Source organism: Haliotis rufescens, unplaced genomic scaffold (genome assembly GCF_023055435.1).
Source record: "Haliotis rufescens isolate VD_foot unplaced genomic scaffold, xgHalRufe1.0.p SCAF_1, whole genome shotgun sequence".
NCBI lineage: Eukaryota > Metazoa > Mollusca > Gastropoda > Lepetellida > Haliotidae > Haliotis > Haliotis rufescens.
In genome coordinates, this window is record NW_025963779.1 from 82,354,549 (window position 1) to 82,378,724 (window position 24,176).

General features: G+C 41.4%; 1 protein-coding gene across 7 annotated transcripts in view; it reads right to left on the minus strand.

Moving 5' to 3' along the window:
• Positions 1–10,879: 10,879 nt before the first annotated feature.
• The window catches only part of LOC124136903, a 32,275-nt gene continuing 18,978 nt past the window's right edge, over positions 10,880–24,176 (minus strand). For 6 of the 7 annotated variants that reach the window (XM_048402356.1, XM_048402348.1, XM_048402369.1 and 3 more), the window contains exon 2: positions 10,880–14,029. In XM_048402356.1, the coding sequence (XP_048258313.1) occupies positions 12,542–13,609 (1,068 nt within the window). In that variant the 5' untranslated portion in view covers positions 13,610–14,029 and the 3' untranslated portion in view covers positions 10,880–12,541. Of the gene's footprint in view, positions 14,030–16,388; positions 16,718–24,176 lie in introns of those variants that run through there. The other variant, XM_046502946.2, reaches the window with a different exon arrangement.

Here is a 24,176-nt window from a genome sequence, read left to right on the forward strand (position 1 = left end):
TGGGGAATCGAACCTGGGCCTTAGGCGTGACGAGCGAATCTGCAAATCTGCACGTATGCGTTAAATCAGTGTGGATCTTGTACATGCAGTTTAAATTCTAGATAACATTGGTTGTCTGTTTGTTGTCTCTTTCAGCAATATTCCAGCTTTATAACATCCGGCTGTAAATAATCGATAATCCAGTGATTGACATCATGAGCATTAATCTATGCAATTGGGGTACGATGACATGCATAAACCAAGTCAGCGAGCCTGGCCACCCGATCCCGTTAGTCGCCTTTTACGACAAGCATGGGTTGCAGAAGATAAATTCTAACTCGGATCTTCACGGGTACTCACGATAACATATAACAATATTCTGTGTATAGCTTTTCGCTGTGTGGAGTTGCGTCCCTTTGGCACGCCAGAAACCTATGATCGTAGGATCGAATCCCGGTTCGCCCCTATCAGGTTTCTACATTTGTCAGCACCACACCCGTGCTCGTGGGTTTCATCAAAGTTGTAAACGTCTAAGACCTGCCTCGCTTGATAACTGAAATACTGTTCAAAGCGGCGTTAAACCTATCTCACTCACCCACTCACTCCAAGCGATGGTAAATCTGAAAGGAGGCTCAATTGTTTGCTTTGTTTTATGGTCACGTGGGCTTTCTACTCATGCGTCTTTTTCGAGAGAGACGTCAGTTGTAAGCCTAAAGCCTAGCGTGCAGCAGCGGAATGCCATTGTGACGTATCAAGGTCACATCCTATTTCGGTCTTTCAGCCTTTGGGTACCTCATAATGCCCGAATGCACTAGTCCTGTAGTCCTTGCAAAAGTGCCCAATAGTTAAGGTATCATAAGGATAAGTAGAAATTTGCCATTTATAAGGGTTTTTGCTATATGTTATCATTATAAGGACTAGTGGACTAAAAATGTTGTTTCTACCCGTTTTAGCAACATATTTTGAAGCCGAAGTATTAATGAAGACTTTCACAGTATTCACAATTGATTTCAACTTCTTCACTTTTTCAGTGCATTGAAGAAGTTGAAATCATGTCAACTGTCTTGACTGTCGATTTAGTCAGAGACAAAATCGCCATTGTTACTTAGTCGTGTCCACTGATTGTGGGATACGACGCCTTACTCTGCCAGCCGTCATACATTCATACGGTCACGCACAGGTATACGTACATGTACTGAAATTATCAAATTATTGACCCATGTGACCAACAAGGTCGAAATAAACAATAGAAATAGTGACCAAGGTAAACCGAAATAACATATAAGGCAGTAAATCAGTATACCGGACACCTTCCGCCATTTTGGTAAGGGATGTACACGAGCTCATTCCTTAGTGACGGTGTCTAAGTTTTACAGACGCCTTTTTTGTCGACGCCTATTGTGTCGCCTCGCTAAAATAACAGGGGGTATGGGGGGTAACGAAGAGACCATACCACAGCCCTGGTATCTTTTGGGTATCGTGTGATAAGGTATTATGATGTTTGCAAGAACTTGCAACATAACATAGTTGTCTCATACAGCTGCAGCATTCTTGAACTTGGATCTGTCGCCATGTCCCCAGGGGCGTGGGATAACAACAACAACAAACAACAAACAACAACAAAAAACAACCAACCAACCCCACACCGTGATCTGTACGAGGCCATAACACCCTGGGTAATATAATATTATTAATTACATGCTACAACATGCCAGTTCACGTTTATCTTTCAAATTTACAAGGCAGAATTTTCTGTAGACACAGCCAACAAGGAAGTAAGGCCAAGACAGCTCTTATCGGATCAGTCTGCACGCGAATGACATTTAAGATAAATCTTGTATTGTTTTTGGTTGGTGGGGACTGTTAATATTCTTATCAAAATTTTCATTTTGTTTTCTGTATAGGATAGCACAATGGTTCAGGCACATTTCGATACACAGTAATAGTGGTGTTGTTGTCGTAATTCAATGGAATTAGTGTTTTAACTACTCACAAGATTTGAAATGAAGTAAAAAAACATGATTTGTATCAATGTTTTCACTGAGAATCAGAATAACAGTTAAATGCAACAAAATGCTTGCCAAATTCAGATAACCGAACCTTTTGTCTGTAATCAAAGACATAATTTGGATAGTTTAATGACTTAATAAAAATTAAGTCAATTTTGTCAAATTATGTATTACCCTTCAAATTATGCAATTTTGACCCCCTGAAAATTCACGCACACACTTGCAAGCTTACTACCCACTGGAAATCGTGTGCAGATACGTCCATCATGCAATAGAAATAGTTTTAGGTATACAGGAAAAAGTGGAAATCTTAAATAAGCCTCTTTTCCGCTGGTGCCCAGCTGACTATATCCCAATTTCACTTTTTATTTCCGTGAAGACTGGAAAAAAGACACTGTTGGCAGATTGATCTTATCCGTGAATGGATAATCAGTTCAATTGTAATATGACGTCATTCTTGAGATGGCGTCAGGACTCCTTGCCTGTGATGACGTCCTTTAAGTTCAACGTATATAACCGATAGACACAGCGATCAGTCGAAAGCGATAGAGCCCGACAAAATAGAAGATGAAGGTTTTGTAATGGCAGATTTATGCCGACAGAGGAAGAAACCAGAACAGAAAGACCCGAAAACCGAATCATTTTTGAATGATTTTTCAAAAATCCAAGAAATGATTTATTCTCCCTGCAATGTTTTCTTGTACTAGAAACAACTCCCACTCGTTGTTTGTTTCTTTGATATTACATACGTACAAGTAGCCTCTATGCAGAAATAAAACATACGTACATGTAGCCTCTATGCAGAAATATAACATACGTACAAGTAGCCTCTATGCAGAAAAATAACATACGTACAAGTAGCCTCTATGCAGAAATAAAACATACGTACATGTAGCCTCTATGCAGAAATAAAACCCGCCTACATGTAGCCTCAATGCAGAAATATAACATACGTACATGTGCCTTCTATGCAGAAATAAAACATTCGTATATGCAGCAATATAACAACCTTACAAGTAGCCTCTGTGTAGAAACATAACATACGTACATATAGCCTCTATGCAGAAATAAAACCTGCCTACATGTAGCCTCTCATCTTCCAGAGGCAAGGGAGCTAACTGACTTTAAAAGTCCAGTTTCCACCCTTGCCGAACTAGGCTGAAATTCCTGGACTCGACCGTAGCGCCACTAGTGGGTTATTACGAGTTATGTCCCTTCTAAGCCAATCAGATTCCACCTCTCGTATCACTTGCATTTGCTTCAAACCAAATGGCGGCGCCCAGTCAAAACGATCTGATCGATAATCAAGATCTATATTGTGATAAAACTGGTCTTACATAGCGAAGTGCATCAAATCACGTGAGCACCTTGATTAAAAACATGAAAAGACTTGGAAAATACCTGTTGTCAACGAGTTGGCGGTGCACATGCTTTGCAAATCCCGCAATCGACAGAAATCTGCACGACATTTTACGAACCGGATTTCGAATTCGTTACGCGAGTTTGATTGGTCTATTCATAGACTCGTAAGTCCAGCCAAAATATAACTCCATAATACCAGCCTAGTTCGTCAAGGGTGCAAACTCGACTTTTATAGTCAGTTAACTCATTTGCCTCGGGAAGATGGTAGCCTCTTTGCAGAATAAAACCTGCCTACATGTAGCCTCTATGCAGAAATATAACATACGTACACGTAACCTCTATGCAGGAATAAAACCCGCCTTCATGTAGCCTCTATGCAGAAATAAACCATACGTACATGTAGCCTCTATGCAGAAATATAACCTGCCTACATATAGACTCTATGTAGAAATATAACAATATTAAAAGTAGCATCTATGCAGAAACATAACCTACCTAAATGAAGACTCCATGCAAAAATATACTGAACAACAAAAGTTCCTGTGACATTGAATAAGATTTAATGCAAAGTTATTGTTTAATCTGCCATACTGACTTCAGAAAATGCGTGATTTCATAAAAAAAAAAACCCATGAACATGCCAAAATGTCAACTTACAAATCAATAGCGTGTGTGTCCACCTCTCGTTGCGATGCAAGCAAGACCTCTTCGTCTCATGGAATGGACCAGGCGTCGCACAAAGTCCTGTGGGATATCTGTCAATATCTGCTGGAGCAAGTTCCTGGAGTGTCTGTGGAACACATGGTTGACGTCGAGGGCGCCGATCCATCTCATCCCACATGTGCTCGATTGGTGAGAGATCAGGGGAACGAGCTGGTCAGGGGATGACATTAACGTTGTTTTGTTGAAAGGAATCCTGAACAAGTCGAGCAATATGAGGCCGGGCGTTGTCATGTTGAAAGGTAATGCCTGGGCCAGGACGACGCAAAAACGGTAGAACAACAGGGCCGATGATCTCGTCGCGGTAGCGCTGTCCATTGAGATTTCCCTCTACCACTATCAAACGGGTCCTCTGTCTTGCTGTAATCCAACCCCATACCATAACCCTGCCTCCCCCGAACTGATCTTCTTCCATGACACAATGATTGATGTCACGTTCACCTTGACGTCGGTACACTCGAATCCGTCCATCGCTGTGGCTGAGGTGAAAACGAGACTCGTCAGTGAATAGAACTTGTCCCCACTGCATGGCCCTCCAGCGTAGACGCTGTCTGCACCACTGTAGACGTGCTTGACGGTGGTTTCCTGTCAAAATGTGACGTCTGGCGGGTCTTCTGGCGACAATCCCTGCACATCTGAGGCGACGACGTACGGTTTGTGAAGATATTCATCGAAGGCCAGGGATGCTTCTTGCACTCACTGTTGCTGGCTGGATAAATTTCGTAGGTGCGTTGTTCGAATTCAGTTGTCTTGTCGTTTATTGGTTACGCGAGGCCTGCCACCCCGAGGATGGTCTCTGACTGCATTCGTCTGTTGCCAACGTTGCCATAAACACCAAATGGTATTTCTGTGGACGTTAAATTGTCTTGCAACATCACGTTGACTCGATCCTGCTTCAAGCATACCAATGGATCGCAGACGCTCATTTTCGGACAGGCGTGGCATTTCGTAATGTTGAATAATTGTGTAATTTTGATGTTTTTCTGAGTGGTTGTTGTCAGCACGATGCTAAACAATGCATATGGAATCCCGTTAACGCACATGTTTTTATACCCATTATTGGGTAGTGAAGTGCATGGGGCTTGCAAAAAATCAACTTTTGCATGGAATGCATGTTTTTCTGTAGCAGTTGCGTTTTTGTGACTTGATTCCATACCTCTACTACAATATTGAAAACCAAACTTTACTTGTTTGAAAAATACACTAAAATATTGGTGTCACAGGAACTTTTGTTGTTGAGTATATATAACATACGTTCGTGTACCCTCTTTGCAGAAATTTAACATACGCACATGTAGCCTCTACGCAGAAATAAAACATGCCTACATGAACCCTCTATGCAGATATAAAACATTTCCTACATGTAGCCCCTATGCAGAAATATGAGATAGAACGAAGCGTAGTTTATTTCACAATAAAACAGTATGCTATCACGACGTCATTTAAGTAGATTCGAATATGTGCTCGTAACTTGATAACGTCATATGTTGGATGACGTTATCTTTGAGAGGGAAGTGTGTTGTTCACCATAGATGTAGCTGGGCATCGCAGATGAACGCAACTGCCGGTCGATGGCATTCAAAAGTGGGAGAGATATTACAATCGGAATTGAGAGAAAAGGTAAAGATAACCGACGTGAAAATTGTGAGAATATCTTGGAAATACCAAACGTAACCACCCTGTTCATAAAATGGACTTGTCCGACATTGCCGAAGTCGGATTCTATTCAGGGAGTCAACATTATTAAACTTAAGGTAACTATTTATAAAGCTTGTACTTTTTATCAACTTCCTTAAAGAGGCTGTACATAATGTTGATATCTCATATAAGTAATAAACGACTCGTGGTCGTTGTTTATTGTACAATAAAACACTGCATGGTTTTTTCTCCCTGCAGTGTTTTATTTACGATAAATTACGAAATATAACATCATGACATGTAGACTCTATGTAGAATATATATAGCATTGGTACATGTAGCCTCTGTAGAAATAAAACATACGTACATGTAGCCTCTATGTAGAAATAAAACATACGTACATGTAGCCTCTGTGTAGAAATATAGCATAGGTACATGTAGCCTCTGTGTAGAAATATAGCATAGGTACATGTAGCCTCTATGTAGAAATATAACATACGTACATGTAGCTTCTATGTAGAAATAAAACATACGTACATGTAGCCTCTGTGTAGAAATATAGCATAGGTACATGAAGCCTCTATGTAGAAATATAACATACGTACATGTAGCTTCTATGTAGAAATAAAACATACGTACATGTAGCCTCTGTGTAGAAATATAGCATAGGTACATGTAGCCTCTATGTAGAAATATAACATACGTACATGTAGCTTCTATGTAGAAATGAAACATACGTACATGTAGCCTCTGTGTAGAAATATAGCATTGGTACATGTAGCCTCTATGTAGAAGTATAGCATAGGTACATGTAGCCTCTATGTAGAAATATAGCATAGGTACATGTAGCCTCTATGTAGAAATATAGCATAGGTACATGTAGCCTATATGTATATGTAGAGATATAGCATAGGTACATGTAGCCTCTATGTAGAAATAAAACATACGTACATGTAGCCTCTATGTAGAAATATAGCATAGCTCTATGAAAGACTGGAGTGGCTTAACTAGACTTGCCGATTATTAAGATAGAATTACTGTAGATCCACGAACTTATAGTTCAGTACAGCCTTGGAGCAAGGCTTCCCAATTACGTAGATCTTTACTCAAGCTATCAATCACTGCGCTGTCTGTTTCAGACTCCATTACCTGCAGGTCGCTGTGTATATAGTAACTGTTAAACCGTGTGAACACGTCTTAGAGAACCAGCACAGCAACACGTGACTAAAGATAGATGAGTGAATGAATATGGTTTTATGCCGCTTTTAAAAATATCACGGTGCGGGACACCAGACATGGACTTCACACATTGCACCCACGTGGGCGAATCGACCGGGCCCATGATGTAACGAGCAAACGCTTTAACCACCAGGCTGCCCTACCGCTCCCTATAATAGCTGAAAACAAAAACATATGGATTGAAACATTTTATTCCTTTTTAGACTCCATGCATACAATTGCATTTTGTCTTCATTTTAATAAAGCTGAATGCGTACGTATATGCAAGTTGATGTAAAATAAAGGACAAAAATAGGATAATAGATTTGTAGCGCATTGTGATCGTCTATTTCAAAGTTCAAATTAGGGACCGGTCATCTATCACTGGGGTGGGTCAGTTTTTTTTGCACTAATGTACTGAAAAATAATGACCCTCCCCTAATGCTAGTCATAGTTTTGGATGGCCCTCCCCATGTCCGTGTACATTTTCACCCCCCACCACCAAAAAGAAGAGATAAAATGCAAAAACACTTTATGTTATCAGAACATGTCCATTTGTTCTTGACCTTCCCCAAATATGTGTCTCATTCTTTATGACCCTCCCTTCTTAGAGACTGTCATATTTTTTGTTTTGGTGACCCTCCCCTGATTCCATCTGACCCTCCCCATAATAAATATGATAAGTGACCGGTCCCTTGTTTGCATAAGACGTTTTATTCAATAATCCTTAAACATGACCAATAAATATACACATATCCCTTTAAACCGAACACTGAAACACTTTTGAGTCAATTTAATTCAACAGCAAACAAATGTCAAACTCCACGACTCGGGACGCACCTCGCCCGACGTTTGCTGAAGGTGTTTGCACGCAGCCGACCTGACAGCGTGCCGCTACAGACGAAGGTTCACTGATCAAAACAATGGTTGTGATGACTTAAGACCATTCTTATTCTGTTGCTGTATTCACTGCTCCTTAGGATGGCCATTAATTTAACACAGTTTAGGCCGCTATAGTTTGGTTCATAGTTTTCAGGCAATATTGTTTAAACTTGATCGGAAACCAGTAAACCTTCGCCCATCGACGATCGTATCAATAGGTACATATATTTCACTTTATCTTATGAAAACGATTATAGCAGAGATTTCTTATAATTATGAAATTTTCACAATAATTGCTCAGGGGTAGGTTTCAGACACAAATGTAGAATGCGTCGAGACAAACGCTCCCCGATCCCGAGAGATCGATTACTTACAATGTAAACTGAGAAGCAAAAAAACTAAACCTCTCGGTTGCTTTTATCATATGCTTGATTTTCAGTGAAAGCATCCAACAGATTGCGCTTAGACAACACTCAAAGAATACATGGTTCAATTTAAAAAAACAAATTGATATAAAAGTTTTACAAATTGATTTTTTTTCTCACAATACTCAACTGCTGGTGGGTATATTAGATATCGTAGCTTTGAAAATCAATAAATTTGCTTTTTTCGGCACCAATTTACCTTTCAAACATGGTAGAGGTCATATGGCTGTTTTCATTGAACCAATCTATCATTACACAAAATTACCCTGCCACACATTATTTTTTACAAACACCCAACCACATATTATTTTTTACAAACTGTTGCAGAAATGAGTGATCGTTAAACGGACATAATCACATTCAACAACCGTTCTTTCAATTTTCTATCACACAGAAAAAACTCGGTATAGTTTCCTTTGCCCCTCAGTTATTTTCAGTAATGGCTTTTCTCTGAAAGGATGAGCAGACCAAATATGTCAGGAACACATTTTCTCCCGAATGCGAAATGGTCTTCCCCTTAATATTGGTCAGGTGAGATCACAAACACATGGAATTGCATAGTGTGTGAAAACATGGAAGAATATATTGATCGTGAATCCCAAATTATACTGATTAAAGATAACACGTCCACACAACATCAGAGCTAATGGCTCACAGAACGAGCCAAACACTATGCACGATTAGTGATAGAGGAATGTCCGGCTACACACGTGAAAGGTATAAGGTCAGACTTCAAGTTTATAATGCATTGTGTTTTTAATGCATTTCTATGTGATAATGGAAACTTTCTATAGGGATTACCTTACCCGATGTAAGTATCGGGCGTTAACAAAGGACATACTACTAACAAGGCTGATTTAATAGATCGAAAAAGAAAAGGATCATATTATAAGAGTTGCAAAACCCAAATACAGAGAAACCAGACAAAGTAGCGCATGACACATTCGTTATTAGTGGAAGAGAACGATGTATCACTACGCAGGTAATCTGTGTACACATGAACCTGTGACGTCACTAGTTGCGTGTGTGTTTCATTAAACTGAGTGCGAAGACGATAACAAGGCTATAAGACATATGGAAGAATCTGATCGTAGCCATCGAATGACAAAGGACCGGTGAAGATCCGGGTTAGAACTTGTCTTCAGCAATCGATACTTGTTGGAAGAGGCGACTAACAGACTCGCCGACTTGGCTGATACACGTCATCGTATCCCAATGTTGTATGTCGAGGCTCATGGTGTCAATCACTGGATTGTCTGGTCCAGACTCGATTATTTACAAACCGCCGTCGCATGGCTGGAATATTGCCGAATACGGCGTTAAACAACAAACAAACAAATGATAGAAAGTCAAGCATTGAGAAAAACATATAGTGATGAGAGGTTTGAAATAATTCACTATCGTAACATTGTATCACACATTTCATGTAGTATCACCCAGTCAAATACGGATATGTCCATGTTGGATGACGCGAATGATCGGTTACAGTGAGTGATTGAGTTAATGAAAGATGATGTTGACATCTGAGGACACGAGGTTGATGATCAGTTGGTCAATTTGGGTTAAGCAGGGATTCGAGATAATGAGTGAGTTTGGTTTAACGCTGCTTCGACAGAGATTCTCTGGACTTCTTTCTTAACTTTAAAAAGACAATTTAGCAAGCAAAGATTTTAAAACATTTTCATTTCAGACGCAAAATGGTAATCTACGCGAAGGCGAACAGTACAAGCCCTTGTAATATTTCCTTGTACCTAGTCCCGTCTTGAGATGGTCAGTGTTTCACGCAGTCGTGGGGCGGTCGGGTAGCCTAGTGGTTAAAGCGTTCGCTCGTCACGCTGAAGACCCGGGTTCGATTCCCGACATGGGTACAATGTGTGAAGCCCATTTCTGGTGCCCCCCGCCGTGATATTGCTGGAATATTGTTAAAAGCGGCGTAAAACCACACTCACTCACACAGTCGTCATTTATTGCAGTTATTCTGTCAACGTCAGCTGGTCATATTTTAGCCGTTCTAGTGAGACTTCCAAATAGCGGGGAACACTAGCTGCAAACACTGCGTGAAAACTAGTATTATAACGTTGAAATATGTGTAAAAATGTATTTAAAACATAATGGACAGTGTTATCGATACGATAAACCAATCCCATAAGCTTTGTATCTGGATCCAAAACATATGCAAATGAGGTCCCCTAGCAAGAACTACTTTCAGTAAGTTCTATACATCGACGCGATGCCTTCTTGTTCCAAAACATTTCGATAACTTTCCAAAAGAATTCACCTGAAGCTTTCCCGACGCATGGGTGTTCATGTAAACAAACATGGCTGAAATCGTTTGGCACTATTTTATAAATGAGTCAGTCAAATAAGTCAAGTCATGTATTATATTCCTCTGCGGTTACTTAAGTGACAGTCTCATTAAAATAAGATCTAAGTTCTCGCTACCGCTAAACAAAGATCTGAGGACATCCAATTTGCGTTAGAGTGAGTGAGTGAGTGAGTGAGTTGGGTTTAACGCCGCTTTTAACACTATTCCAGTTATATCACGGCGTGTCAGCTTAATGTGGGAGGAAAGCCCGAAGTGATGCAGGTCTCGGACGTTTACCACTTCGGTGAAACCCACTAGCACGTGTATGGTGCTGACAAACCTAGAAACATAATCGGGGCGAACCGGGATTCGAACCCACAATCATAGGTTTCTGGTGTGTCCAAGGGACGCAACTCTCCACAGCGAATCGCGGCGCCTTAGACGACTAGGCCACCCGTGCCCCATTTTGTGAATGAAAATGCGTCTTCAAGTTCGCACATTTTGAGAATGACATTCATGAAAAAAGCCTTCATTATCCCCGTGTGTTTCCGTATTCTAAATATCATATAATTGGGATGCAAATACATGTATTATGCTCGTCTTTTTCCTAATAGAGATAGGGCACGGGTGGCCCAGTCGTCTGAGGCGCCGCGATTCGCTGTGCAGAGTTGCGTCCCTTGGGCACGCCAGAATTCTATGATTGTGGGTTCAAATTCCGGTTCGCCCCGTTTGTGTCACTAGGTTTTTTAGCACCCTTGGGTTTCACCTAAGCGGTAAACATCTGAGACCTGCATCACCTTGGGCTTTCCTCCCTCCATTAAGCTGTTAAAAGCGACATTAAACCCAACTCACTCCTTATATAGAATATTTACGGTACGAACACACATTCGGCTAACAATCTCTATTATTATTCCATATTGCTTAGCTAAAGAGATTGAACTGAGACACTCATTCACTGCTTGTCGGCTGGGGAGTATTATCAGACTGTTGGTTCGTCTGGCGGTGTAGATTTGAGCACATCACATACCCCCCATGGAAATCCATACACAGGAATCTGTAGCGAGGTCTCGGGGCTTGATTCCACCATTGTTATGAATTTCTTCACAGATTCTAGGTCACATATATCCGCCTAGACATGATAGCACAACCGAATTTAGAGGTACTGGTTCCTCCGTTGTTTATGGCACCGAATTGCGTATATCGTCATCGATATAACACTGGAATGTAATTCTCAAACACATCGTGGCAGTAATAGAAACATACAATAGGATCAAATACCACAAGCAAAAATTTGAATATACTTCAAACGTTTTTCCCCCAATGGGTATTGTCACGTGACTAACAATGAGAAACAAATATGGCGTTATGTGAGAACTGTGGAAGATTCATTGTAAGTGCACTGAGAGACGGTAAACAGTCATTTGTGTTGATGTGACGGCGGTAAACGCCCACAGCGTTGTGTACGAACGACGTAGCGGTAATATATTTCATTGCTCCCGTAATTACGTCCACCGATCATATATGTACAGGCGGTGGAGTTGAACTCAAACATGAAACAGCCTTTACTCCGTATTCGATTTTTTGGGGTCCACTTTCCACTAGCAGTGACAAGATCTGAAGCCTGAGGCATTTCAAATCGCCGCTCACTCGCCAGGGACACACCATTCCACACACAAACTCCAATCTTCCTAATTCTGAAACGTCCCGTTCCATCAAAGGATTACGCTGAGATACATATTTTCTTGTTCAAAGGCACATATTTAATTCGAACGAACACATATCCTTGAATTGGCATTTTTCTCCAGAGAAACAGACATCCACACTCCCCGCTTTCACAAATAGCTTTTGAGTGTTTAACTTTGACAGTACGTTAATTAGGAAATTCACACTCACACTGTGTGCACCAGATGTTCTTTCACATCGACCGGCTCCACTTGTGCCAGTAACCATAGAAACGGAACCACGAAAAGGAATTTTGAATATTTGATATGAGATCTTCAATTTCATCCTGATAAGAATGTCGAACTACAAGAAACAGGAAGTGTAACATTCTTAACCACGTGATCCCCAATTTTCAAAGTCTCCATCATACCTCCATCAATGCCAGGGCTCCTAAATACAAACGGATAAGCACCATGGAGCTCCTTACAGGGACGTTTCTTAACGTCAGCCAAACTGGCGCCCGTCTTGTGTCCATAGGACAGAGACACGCACAGATCTACGTCGAACCTATTGATGAGGATGTCCCGTGTGTTGCAAGGGGCTGCTGCATTTCTGTTTTCAAATGGACGGTATTGGAGTGGAAATAAATCGGACTTTTTAACAAAAAGTTCTCCTTTAAGACCCGTTGTTAATCCCCATATATATGTGGAATCCTCAGTGTAGAAGAATATATCCACATTGGGCCATCTGAAAGGTTTGTTCTTAATAGGTTGAAGGTTTTTCATGTAAAATTTCCATTGAACATCGCTTGGGGCATACAGTTCGTATCCTGGAATGTGTGATAAAACATAGCGGATTTGCCTCCAGTCTGAAGCGCTCATTGCAACATCAATATCGTCATCCCACGGAATGAAGCCATGATGACGGTACATGCCTAGCAACGACCCGCCAATCAGAAAGTACGTCAAGTTCGCCCATTCGCAAGCCTGGAGAAATGTTTCGAATGTCACATACATTTTTAGACGTTGTTCCGCAGTCATGACCGGTAGAAACTGCTTGTCAATATTATCTTTGGCCGAATATATATTACTCTTCCACGTTTGATTAAGGTGCTTGGCCAAAGTATCCACGTTCACTGACACAGGCACTGTTATATTTTTCCGAAATGTGTCGTCTGCTTTTTCTACAGGAAAGCGTTGCCACTGAACGGCGAGGCGCGCCAGATGCACGACCCCCATCGGCTGAATGGGCTGGGGAAGGAGAACTCGCAGACAGGAAAAGCAATAAAGAAGCGCGAAGCATATGACGATCTTTTTCACAACCGCCTTCACCGAGAGGCGCATTCTCACTCCGTTCTGTGTGCGTTGAACGTGATGCCACGGTGAGCGGGGGGAGAATATCAGATACATGGGCACGGTGAGCGGGGGAAGTATAACAGATACATTGGCATGGGTCGCACAGCGTTTATCCCTGTGACTCGTCACTGTCTTGCAATGCAGAGTTCATTCACATGGCTTCCCTCCTGATAAGATATGACTGTGTTTATGTCATAACTCTTCAAATCCCTAGTTATGATGACTTTCCAGTGTGCACAGTTCTGTGGCATTTTTCACGGCGGTCCGAATCGCTTGTTAGTCCACAGTCGGCGTCATATTAAAACGCGCGTGTGTCGAGGAAATCTTTAATGAAGGAGGCTCTGAGGATCACGGCAGATGTGGTTTAGTGGAAATTCAGAAGACGGACATGCGCACTAGGCATTCTGCTCTCCCTCAACAAAGCTTGTTGTATCTCAGCAGTTAACATTCCTGTAGCTACCGCTCCGTCGGTATCTGCAATAAATCACAGCAGTACAGATGCAAATTACACATTGGTTTAAGGATTGACGGTGTATTTTTTTCGGTTCATTGAGGTATGAAACGAAAACCGACGTGCAAGCTGTATGAATGCACGGGTTCATAAGAAGTGAATACAGATGCTCGGTATGCTGTAACATCCCTGTAAAACAGGCAGAGAAGCTGGCACGGGGTAACTGATATCCGTGGAAACAGGATCTCGGTAACAATCAGCTCAACATCAATAAGGATAGAACTTGTTTGTTTCCTGTCTGTACCAAGATTGTGCACAAGTGTTTTGCTAACCATGCTATTACTGTCACTGTCGCGGTTTGTATGGTAACAAGCGAGTAGAAATATTTATGCTATTGATAAAAGGATTGTTGCTATCCACTAGTTGACTCCGTTCAGAAACCCGGTCAACCCAATGTCACCCGCACAATCTAGGACACAATGATAGATACAAAGATGCCCTTAGATAAAACTTGCAATGATAGTGAGTGAGTGAGTGAGTTGGGTTCAACGCCGCTTTTGACACTATTCCAGTTATATCACGGCGTGTCAGCTTAATGTGGGAGGAAAGCCCGAAGTGATGCAGGTCTCAGGCGTTCACCACTTCGGTGAAACCCACGAGCACGGGTATGGTGCTGACAAACCTAGAACAATAATCGGGGTGAACCGGGATTCGAACCTATCATAGATTTATGGCGTGCCCAGGGGACGCAACTCTGCACAGCGAATCGCGGCGCCTTAGACGAATGGGTCACCCGTGCCCCCTGCAATGATAGAATTATAACTATACGTGCCGTGGTCATCTGCTGACTGGACAAACTGGTCACTCTGGGTTGGTTAACCAGGGATTAAGGATGGAGAGTAAGTATAGTTTTACGCCGCTTTAAGCCATATTCCCGCAACATCCCGACCAGGACGCTTCGCATAGTACACAACTGCTGGGGGCTATCCGAGACATGTTATTTTTGAAAATCAATAAATTTGCATTTTCGGCACAAATTAACATTTAATACATGGCAGGGGTCATGTGGTTGCAAATTCATTTTTTACCCCAGTCTTCATTGAACCAATTTATTTTTACACAAAATTACCCAGCCACATAACTTTTAACAAATTCTTCCAGGAATGAGTGATGGTTATATAGACATAACAAAATTTAACAAGTTAACAAATTTTCAAATACATAAAAAACAACAACTCGGTATACTTTCTTTAAGCCTTCAGTATATATATATATATATATATATATATATATATATATATATATATATACATCTGATATTCTTCCCCCGCTCACCGTGTCGTGAGCGGTTTATATATATATATATATATATATATATATATATATATATATATATATATATATATATATATATATACACCGCTCACGACACAAAATACATTAATTTTTGCAGCTATTCGTGGTGTAAGTCAACGTGCTACCAGCACCGTGATTGGCACCGTGATTAGCACCTCGTTTCCTACTGATGTGACTAGTTTCAATAAATCACACGTTTATCATGTTTCTGTATCAATAACACGAAATATTGAAAACCTCGGTATTACTGATTAAAATACATCGTTTCGAACGAAATATTCTTTGTAAATAATGCATATGGCAGCACTGTATCGACAACAGGAAATATAATCTCACCACCACATTCACTAACCTTTCTCTACGTCTGTTCAAGCTACAGGAAGGTTAAATATCACTGAAAGGCTCCTAGCGAGGAAATATTTCTGTTTAACAATGAATGTGGCTTACGCATGCGAAATTGATTCCGACGAGGAAAAATGAGCAGATAATTTTCACACTGGTGCGAGTAAAATTTCCAGCTTGAGGATATAATCCGAAATAGAAAATTCTCGCTCCCCCTAGAATCGTAAAGCGGTAGAAAGGGAGACAGGTGTCTTTCTATAATGAGTAATTTATACAGATCCTCAGGCGACGTCCTCCACTAAAACAATGGCCTATTATTCTGGCGTTTCAAGCCTCTAACATCGCTGGGGGGGCTTTCTAATTATGCCTCGGAGTGACTCTGGGGGAACACGGCCCTTAAACCCTGATAGCTTCATCCTGGAAATGGATATTCCTCTGCCCAAATGGAGAGTTGAGAAATTTGTTTGATAACGAAACTCTCTCCACATGAAATCTATGCCCACTCCTCTTGTGCACGAATAACGTGCGTTCTTGTCACGTGTTACCTGATACAGAGGAAGATTTGACAGCAGAGGAAAAACATTAATAGAAAGTAATGTTACAACATGTATAAATAGTTTCAGCTAGAAGATGAAAACAAACGGGGCAATATCACAGACGAGCTACAGGAGGAAAACACTGTACCTCGAATACACGTTGTGGCTGGTGAATCTCCGTCCCTGCCTGTGTACCACTGCCAACACGCTGCCAGAATTTCCACACTGACGCGGGGATGATGCAGCGCTCGCTAGGATTACTGTGGACTATTTTGTGCTGCGAGTAATTCGGTCGGAGTTGCTCTAGGGTCAGGGAGGTCGCGGCGAGACTATGACGTCACTCGGTGTCAAGAGGCAATTAGAGAACCATGTTCTTTGTTCCGCTCCCTGGCCGTATCCCGAGCGTTCTCGTGTTTCATTTTGAAATGTATCTTTTGTGTAAAATTTCCAGTTTCGCGAACATTATTAAATATTTGTTTTTGTGGGGTGAGTATTTTAAAACTCTGGCGGTACTTGTTTCTGGCAACGTTGGTATTTGATCCAGCACATTTATCCCTGCAGTGTGGATCGCAGTGTTTCAACTGTGGGGGTGGGATGGGGTGGGGGGAGAGAGACTGTGAGAGAGAGAGAGAGAGAGAGAGAGAGAGAGATGTATTGAAGAGATGCCCCTGCCCCCTGCCTCCACCCTCACTACACACCCATCTCTAGGGTTCATAATGTGACCCCCTCCCTGCTGAATGAAAACACAAGTGTATCCCGGGCCCCAACCCCTTGATCCTGGAGCCACACTGTTATTTGCTGATTAATTACACATTCCATATGGCGAGGATGGGGATATACAGATCTGCTGCATGGCTTCATTCGCTACACCACGCTATTGCAGTCACTACACACAGACCAAAATACGTCCTTTCTCAAAACCCACACAAGGCAAGGGGTGTATACAAGCGCTGTCTGTTCAGTTTCAATTAATTATTTCCCACTCGCGAGAGGAAGGAAGCGCTAGCGAAGATCATTTTAATGAAAACGAGTTCTGTTGCTCTGTTGGTACGTGGTAGTCGGGGGGCTGGGCTGGGGGGTGGGGGTGGGGATGGGGGGTTTAATGGGAGCTGACGAAAACATTTGTTTACTCTAAATACGATGAGCCTGACACAATGCGTGCGGAAATATTTTACCACAAACATAAACACAACGTGGCATTACGATGTCACTATACACATGGATACAATGTCACTATACATATGGATACAATGTCCCTATACACAAGTATACAATGTGACTATACACATGGATGCAATGTCACTATACACATGATACAATGTCATTATATAATGGATACAATATCACTATACACATGGATACAATGTCACGATACATATGGATACAATGTCATTATACATATGATACAATGTTATTATAAACATGATACAATATCACTATGTACATGGGTACAATTTCACTATACACATGATACAATTTCACTATACACATAGATACAATGTCACTGTACACATGGATACAATGTCACTGTACACGTGGATACAACGTCACTGTACACATGGATACAATGCCACTGTACACATGGATACAATGTCACTGTACACATGGATACAATGTCACTATACACATGGATACAATGTCACTGTACACATGGATACAATGTCACTATACACATGGAAACAATGTCACTGTACACATGGATACAATGTCACTGTACACATGGATACAATGTCATTATACACATGATACAATGTCACTGTAAACATGGATACAATGTCACGGTACACATGGATCCAATGTCACTATACACATGGATACAATGTCACGGTACACATGGATACAATGTCATTATACACATGGATACAATGTCACTGTACACATGGATACAATGTCACGGTACACATGGATACAATGTCACTATACACATGGATACACTGTCACCTCACATGGATACAATGTCACTATACACATGGATACAATGTCACTGTACACATGGATACAATGTCACTGTACACATGGATACAATGTCACTGTACACATGGATACAGTGTCAATATACACATGGATGCAATGTCACTGTACACATGGATACAATGTCAATATACATATGGATACAATGTCACTATACAGATGGATACAATGTCACTATACACAAGAATACAATGTCACTGTACACATGGATACAATGTCACTGTACACATGGATACAATGTCACTATACACATGGATACAATGTCACTGTACACATGGATACAATGTCACTATACACATGATACAATGTCACTGTACACATGGATACAATGTCACTGTACACATGGATACAATGTCACTATACACATGGATACAATGTCACTATACACATGGATACAATGTCACTGTACACATGGGTACAATGTCACTGTACACATGGATAAAATGTCACTATACACATGGATACAATGTCACCGTACACATGGATACAATGTCACTGTACACATGGATACCGCTGGAATATGCTTGCAGTGTAAATATGATAACACTTTGATGACAATACGCAGTACACTGAACACTGTAGCGTCACGAGATACACGCATACAAAGCCAAATGGATAATTTCGTATCAGCGTGAATACAGAACCACTGTAGACACTTATAGCAGATTATATTTCTATATCCAAAGTAAGACTGGATTAGGGTTCCCCCGCGACAGTCATGACAGTGGGTGGGGCATCGGGTTCACCTTATTAACATGGGGGAAAGTTTTACAAATATTTTATCACGTAACATGCCACGATTGAAGAATTGGAAATTGTGAAATAAGGGAATGTTACGACGGACCACGTTTCATTATCTTTAACCTTCCAAGGGTCAAACTGATAGCGCACATCGGACAGTGCCAGCATCTCTCATGGTGTTGGTCAGATAGAGTTAGGCAAACAAATGCGAGACGAAAATATCTTTATCTGTATCTACAGCTGTTTAGCATCCACCGTTATCAAATCACCCGTACCACGTGTATATTCGTGGCATACTAGCAACTGGAAACTATTATTCTTACTAAACACTACCCAAACACCTTAATCATCAATGCCTTGGTCAAACTAAACTATATAATTCTGTCTACATAGAGGGCCGGTCGGGTGGTTAAAGTGTTCGCTCGTCACGCTGAAGATCCGGGTTCGATTCCCGACATGGGTACAATGTGTGAAGCCCATTTCTGATGTCCCCCGCCGTGATATTTCTGGAATATTGCTAAAAGCGGCGTAAAACCATACTCACTGTCTACATAACGTCACAATAAGAACTTTGCCGTCAGTTTAATCAGTAAATGAGATCATCTGTAGTACCTAGAATAAGTATAAATACGGACGACAGGCTGTCTGATAAACTGACTTTATTCACTCAGATAAGAACGTTACTATCTTGTACGATGTTGAAGTTTAATCATATGCCATCGGCCTTGGCAATACCTGCAAGTCTATTTGGGAATTGAAAATGTCATACTTGTGTGCTGTAAATGGGTTATGTCAATTCTGTTAATTTTATTGCGTTGTTTACCTTCTGGAATTAGAACTAGAATGTGTGTGAATGCCCGCTCGTGTGATGTGTTAGAGTGCGTCGGGTGTGCTATGTTCAATCCTATGTAAACTGTTGTATCACGTTGTGTACCTTGGAATATGTATCGTGACTTGTGTATGTATCTTGTGCAATCATTCTATATCATGCTCATCCGAAGTTCTTCGCATTTAAGTTCTTCTGTAACTGACTGTAAACATATCTAATAAATGATTATACACATTCCAATGTTGACTGATTATGTTGCGAACGATTAATTCTGTGGCTGTCTGATAAACTGACTGGTTATTCACTCGGACCTTGTGTTGTGTGAGTTGGTCGTATACAGTGGTACCTCTGCTGAGCGAGCTGATTCCCCAACTCGTTTTAATAACCCTACAAACATCACTGTCGCACGTCACAAGGTAGAGACGACACAAAACTAGAGCAATCGATCAAAGAAATACGAATGGATTTAACGCCACTTGACACGTAAATGCTGCTGCACCGCATTTGTGTACCAGTTTTTCATGCCCTCTAAAACATGTGTTACATCTTTTTATGCCATACCCCCTACCTCCTCAGTATATTGTATAAGGTTTTTATTTGAAGAAAAAAAGAAACTGAGTCATTTTTTTATGCATCCCATATAGTTGTGATATATTTTGACGCCCTCAACCGTATCGCTCTATATATCTGACAGTCAATATGTAAAATGACTGAAATTTTCACTTTGGCAATTTACATGTTATTGTCCCTTCATATTGACTATAAGTTGTAAATAAGTCCAAAAGGGCTAAAAACATCACAATAAACCATGCTAGGATTAGAAGCCAAAAATAATATATACATTTTAATCATAATATAATAAATTTAAAATAATTGTAAAATGACTGAAATAATTTGGCGTTTTGTAAACTGCCTAGAAAAATAAATCAGTCATTTTACACACTGACTGATTTTACACTTTAACACAAAATGCAGCCTGTGCCAAATCACATAGTTCTTCAATTTAAACCATTACTGAATTTCAAACTAAACTGAGTACTCGGTTTACCCGTTTATTCAAGACTGTCGCATGTGACGTAATAGCACGCGATTGTGCTTACCTGCAACTAATCACATTATAAAACGGACATCTGTTGGCCTATCATAATATTACACACTCGTTTACAACTACTTTGATTTCCGATATTACATCACGCATGAATACAACGTCACTGTAAACAAATTAACAATTTGGGGTCGCTAGATATATTTCCAGAAAATAGCCCCAGTCGTTTCTTTCGGCGATAGACTATTATGAGAAGTATCTGATGGGACATTAGCCGGTAGCTGCACTCATGGTACCCGCGGGCCCTATGATCCCCACGGAGTCCGACATAGAGATAGCAGTGTCCCCACTGCAGCGGAGCGTTAAACATTAACTCGATCACTGAGGAGGAACGTTTCAAAAATTTAATACAGGGTACAGTGTAGGAGCCCAGTAGTGTAGCAACTCGTAGGCATTATTTCTCAGTCATGTGATGTTTGGTATTGGCGGAGCCAGGGGACGTCATCAAAACTGGTAATAAATCAGCAGTCACTGTGTTTTTTATGGTAAATCAAAGCCGCATAAGTGTGGGGTTCGTCTAGCCTATGATACGCGCACCCATCCTCTTTGCGTCACGACCCGTGAAGATCCGGGGTAGAATAAGTCTTCAGCAACCCATGCTTGTAGTAAAAGGCGACTTTGTTTGTCGTAAGAGGCGACTAACGGGATCGGGTGGTCAGGCTCGCTTACTTGGTTGGTGCATGTCGTATTCCAATTGAGTGGATCGATGCTCATGATGTCAATCACTGGATCGTCTGGTCCAGACTCGACTATTTACAGACCGTCGTCGTATAGCTGGAATATTGCTGAGTGCGGCGTTAAACAACAAACAAACTGAAACAAACTCTTCGCGTCACACAGTGACATCTTCCCGAGACTAGGGAGTTAACTGACTATAAAAGTCCATTGGAAACTGGACTTTTATAGTCAGTTAACTCACTTGCCTCGGGAAGATGCACAGTGATGGCCGAGAGGGGACATCGCTTTATCGACTTCTATTACCACTGCGAGAAAGCGATGAAGCGTGATAGAAAGTGATATCACGAGACGAGAAAGTGATATCACGAGACGAGAAAGCAATAGGACAAGACGAGAAAGTTATGGTCATGTACACTATCGCTTTCTCGTCTTGTGTTATCGCTTTCTCGTCTTGTGTTATCGCTTTATCGCTGCCGTAATTGAAGTCGATAAAGCGATGTCCCCTCTCGGCCACCAGAGTGAGTGAGTGAGTGAGTGTGTTGGGTTTAACGCCGCTTTTAACAGTATTCCAGTTATATCACGGCGTGTCAGCTTAATGTGGGAGGAAAGCCCGAAGTGATGCAGGTCTCAGACGTTTACCACTTCGGTGAAACCCACGAGCACGGGTATGGTGCTGACAAACCTAGAAACATAATTAGGGCGAACCGGGATTCGAACCAATAATCATAGGTTTCTGGCGTGCCCAAGGGACGCAACTCTGCACAGCGAATCGCGGCGCCTTAGACGACTGGGCCACCCGTGCCCCCTTCTCGGCCACCAGACTTAACATAGTTTTATATACTTTATATATATATGTGATGGGGTTTATGTGTGTTAACGTATTACAACACTACAGCTAACTATTCGTATAGGGTGCACGGTGGCCTGGTAGTCTCTGGTTGAGGGAAAGTAATAGCATAAATATGTCTTTTCTTCATTATGCTACAGACATTTACTAAGTTAAATAAACAATTTTGGAAATACGTTCTCAAAGCCAACTATTGTAACAAAGGATTAATAGTCAACAGAATCTGTTGTAACTGGTGGTATTATTTTATATTTTGCATATAACATACATCCTCAATGGGTTTCTCACATTGTACCCTTGTGGGGAATCGAACCCGGGTCTTCGGGGCGACGAGCTAACGCTTTAGGCTACACCACCGTCCCCCATACACCCTTGAGATACACCTTGACGTACAGACACTACACTAGGTCACTAGAGACACTATTAGTAATAGCAATATTAACAAATACTGCTTCCTGAATACAAATCCCATTTTAGAATAAAAAATAAGGAAGAAATACTAAACTGAAGACTGAAGTCTGTGGAATATATGATATCGATATTATGAGCATGCAACGTCTGTGTTCATTGTTTCGTGTCTGACATTCGCCAAACGTTCAAGTATTTACACTAACTCGGACATTGGAAGTATCTCTATCGGAGCTCCACGCACTGGGGGATATAGAAACATTGAAGTATCTCTATCGGAGCTCCACGCACTGGGGGATATAGAAACATTGAAGTATCTCTATCGGATCTCCACGCACTGGGTTATAGAAACATTGAACTATCTCTATCGGAGCTCCACGCACTGGGGGATATAGAAACATTGAACTATCTCTATCGGATCTCCACGCACTGGGGGATATAGAAACATTGAAGTATCTCTATCGGAGCTCCACGCACTGGGGGATATAGAAACATTGAAGTATCTCTATCGGAGCTCCACGCACTGGGGGATATAGAAACATTGAAGTATCTCTATCGGAGCTCCACGCACTGGGGGATATAGAAACATTGAAGTATCTCTATCGGATCTCCACGCACTGGGGGATATAGAAACATTGAAGTATCTCTATCGGAGCTCCATGCACTGGGGGATATAGAAACATTGAAGTATCTCTATCGGAGCTCCACGCACTGGGGGATATAGAAACATTGAACTATCTCTATCGGATCTCCACGCACTGGGGGATATAGAAACATTGAAGTATCTCTATCGGAGCTCCACGCACTGGGGGATATAGAAACATTGAACTATCTCTATCGGATCTCCACGCACTGGGGGATATAGAAACATTGAAGTATCTCTATCGGAGCTCCACGCATTGGGGGATATAGAAACATTGAAGTATCTCTATCGGAGCTCCACGCACTGGGGGATATAGAAACATCGACGTATCTCTATCGGAGCTCCACGCACTGGGGGATATAGAAACATTGAAGTATCTCTATCGGAGCTCCACGCACTGGGGGATATAGAAACATCGACGTATCTCTATCGGAGCACCAGTTTGGTTTAGTGATGAGTCGCGTTTTTTGTCATAAGGATGGTAGACGTTGTGTTTACAGACGTCGAGGGGAACGTTATGAACAAAACTGCATACAAGAAGTTTTAGTGATGGTAGTGTGATGATGTGGGCAGACATCTCCTGCACTGGTAGAACAGACTTGGTGCAAGTTTTCGGGAATTTAACGGCACATCGTCACACAGATGAGATTCTTCGACCACACGTCCTTCTCAATATGCAACAAGCAAACGTCATTTTCCAACAAGTTAGTGAGT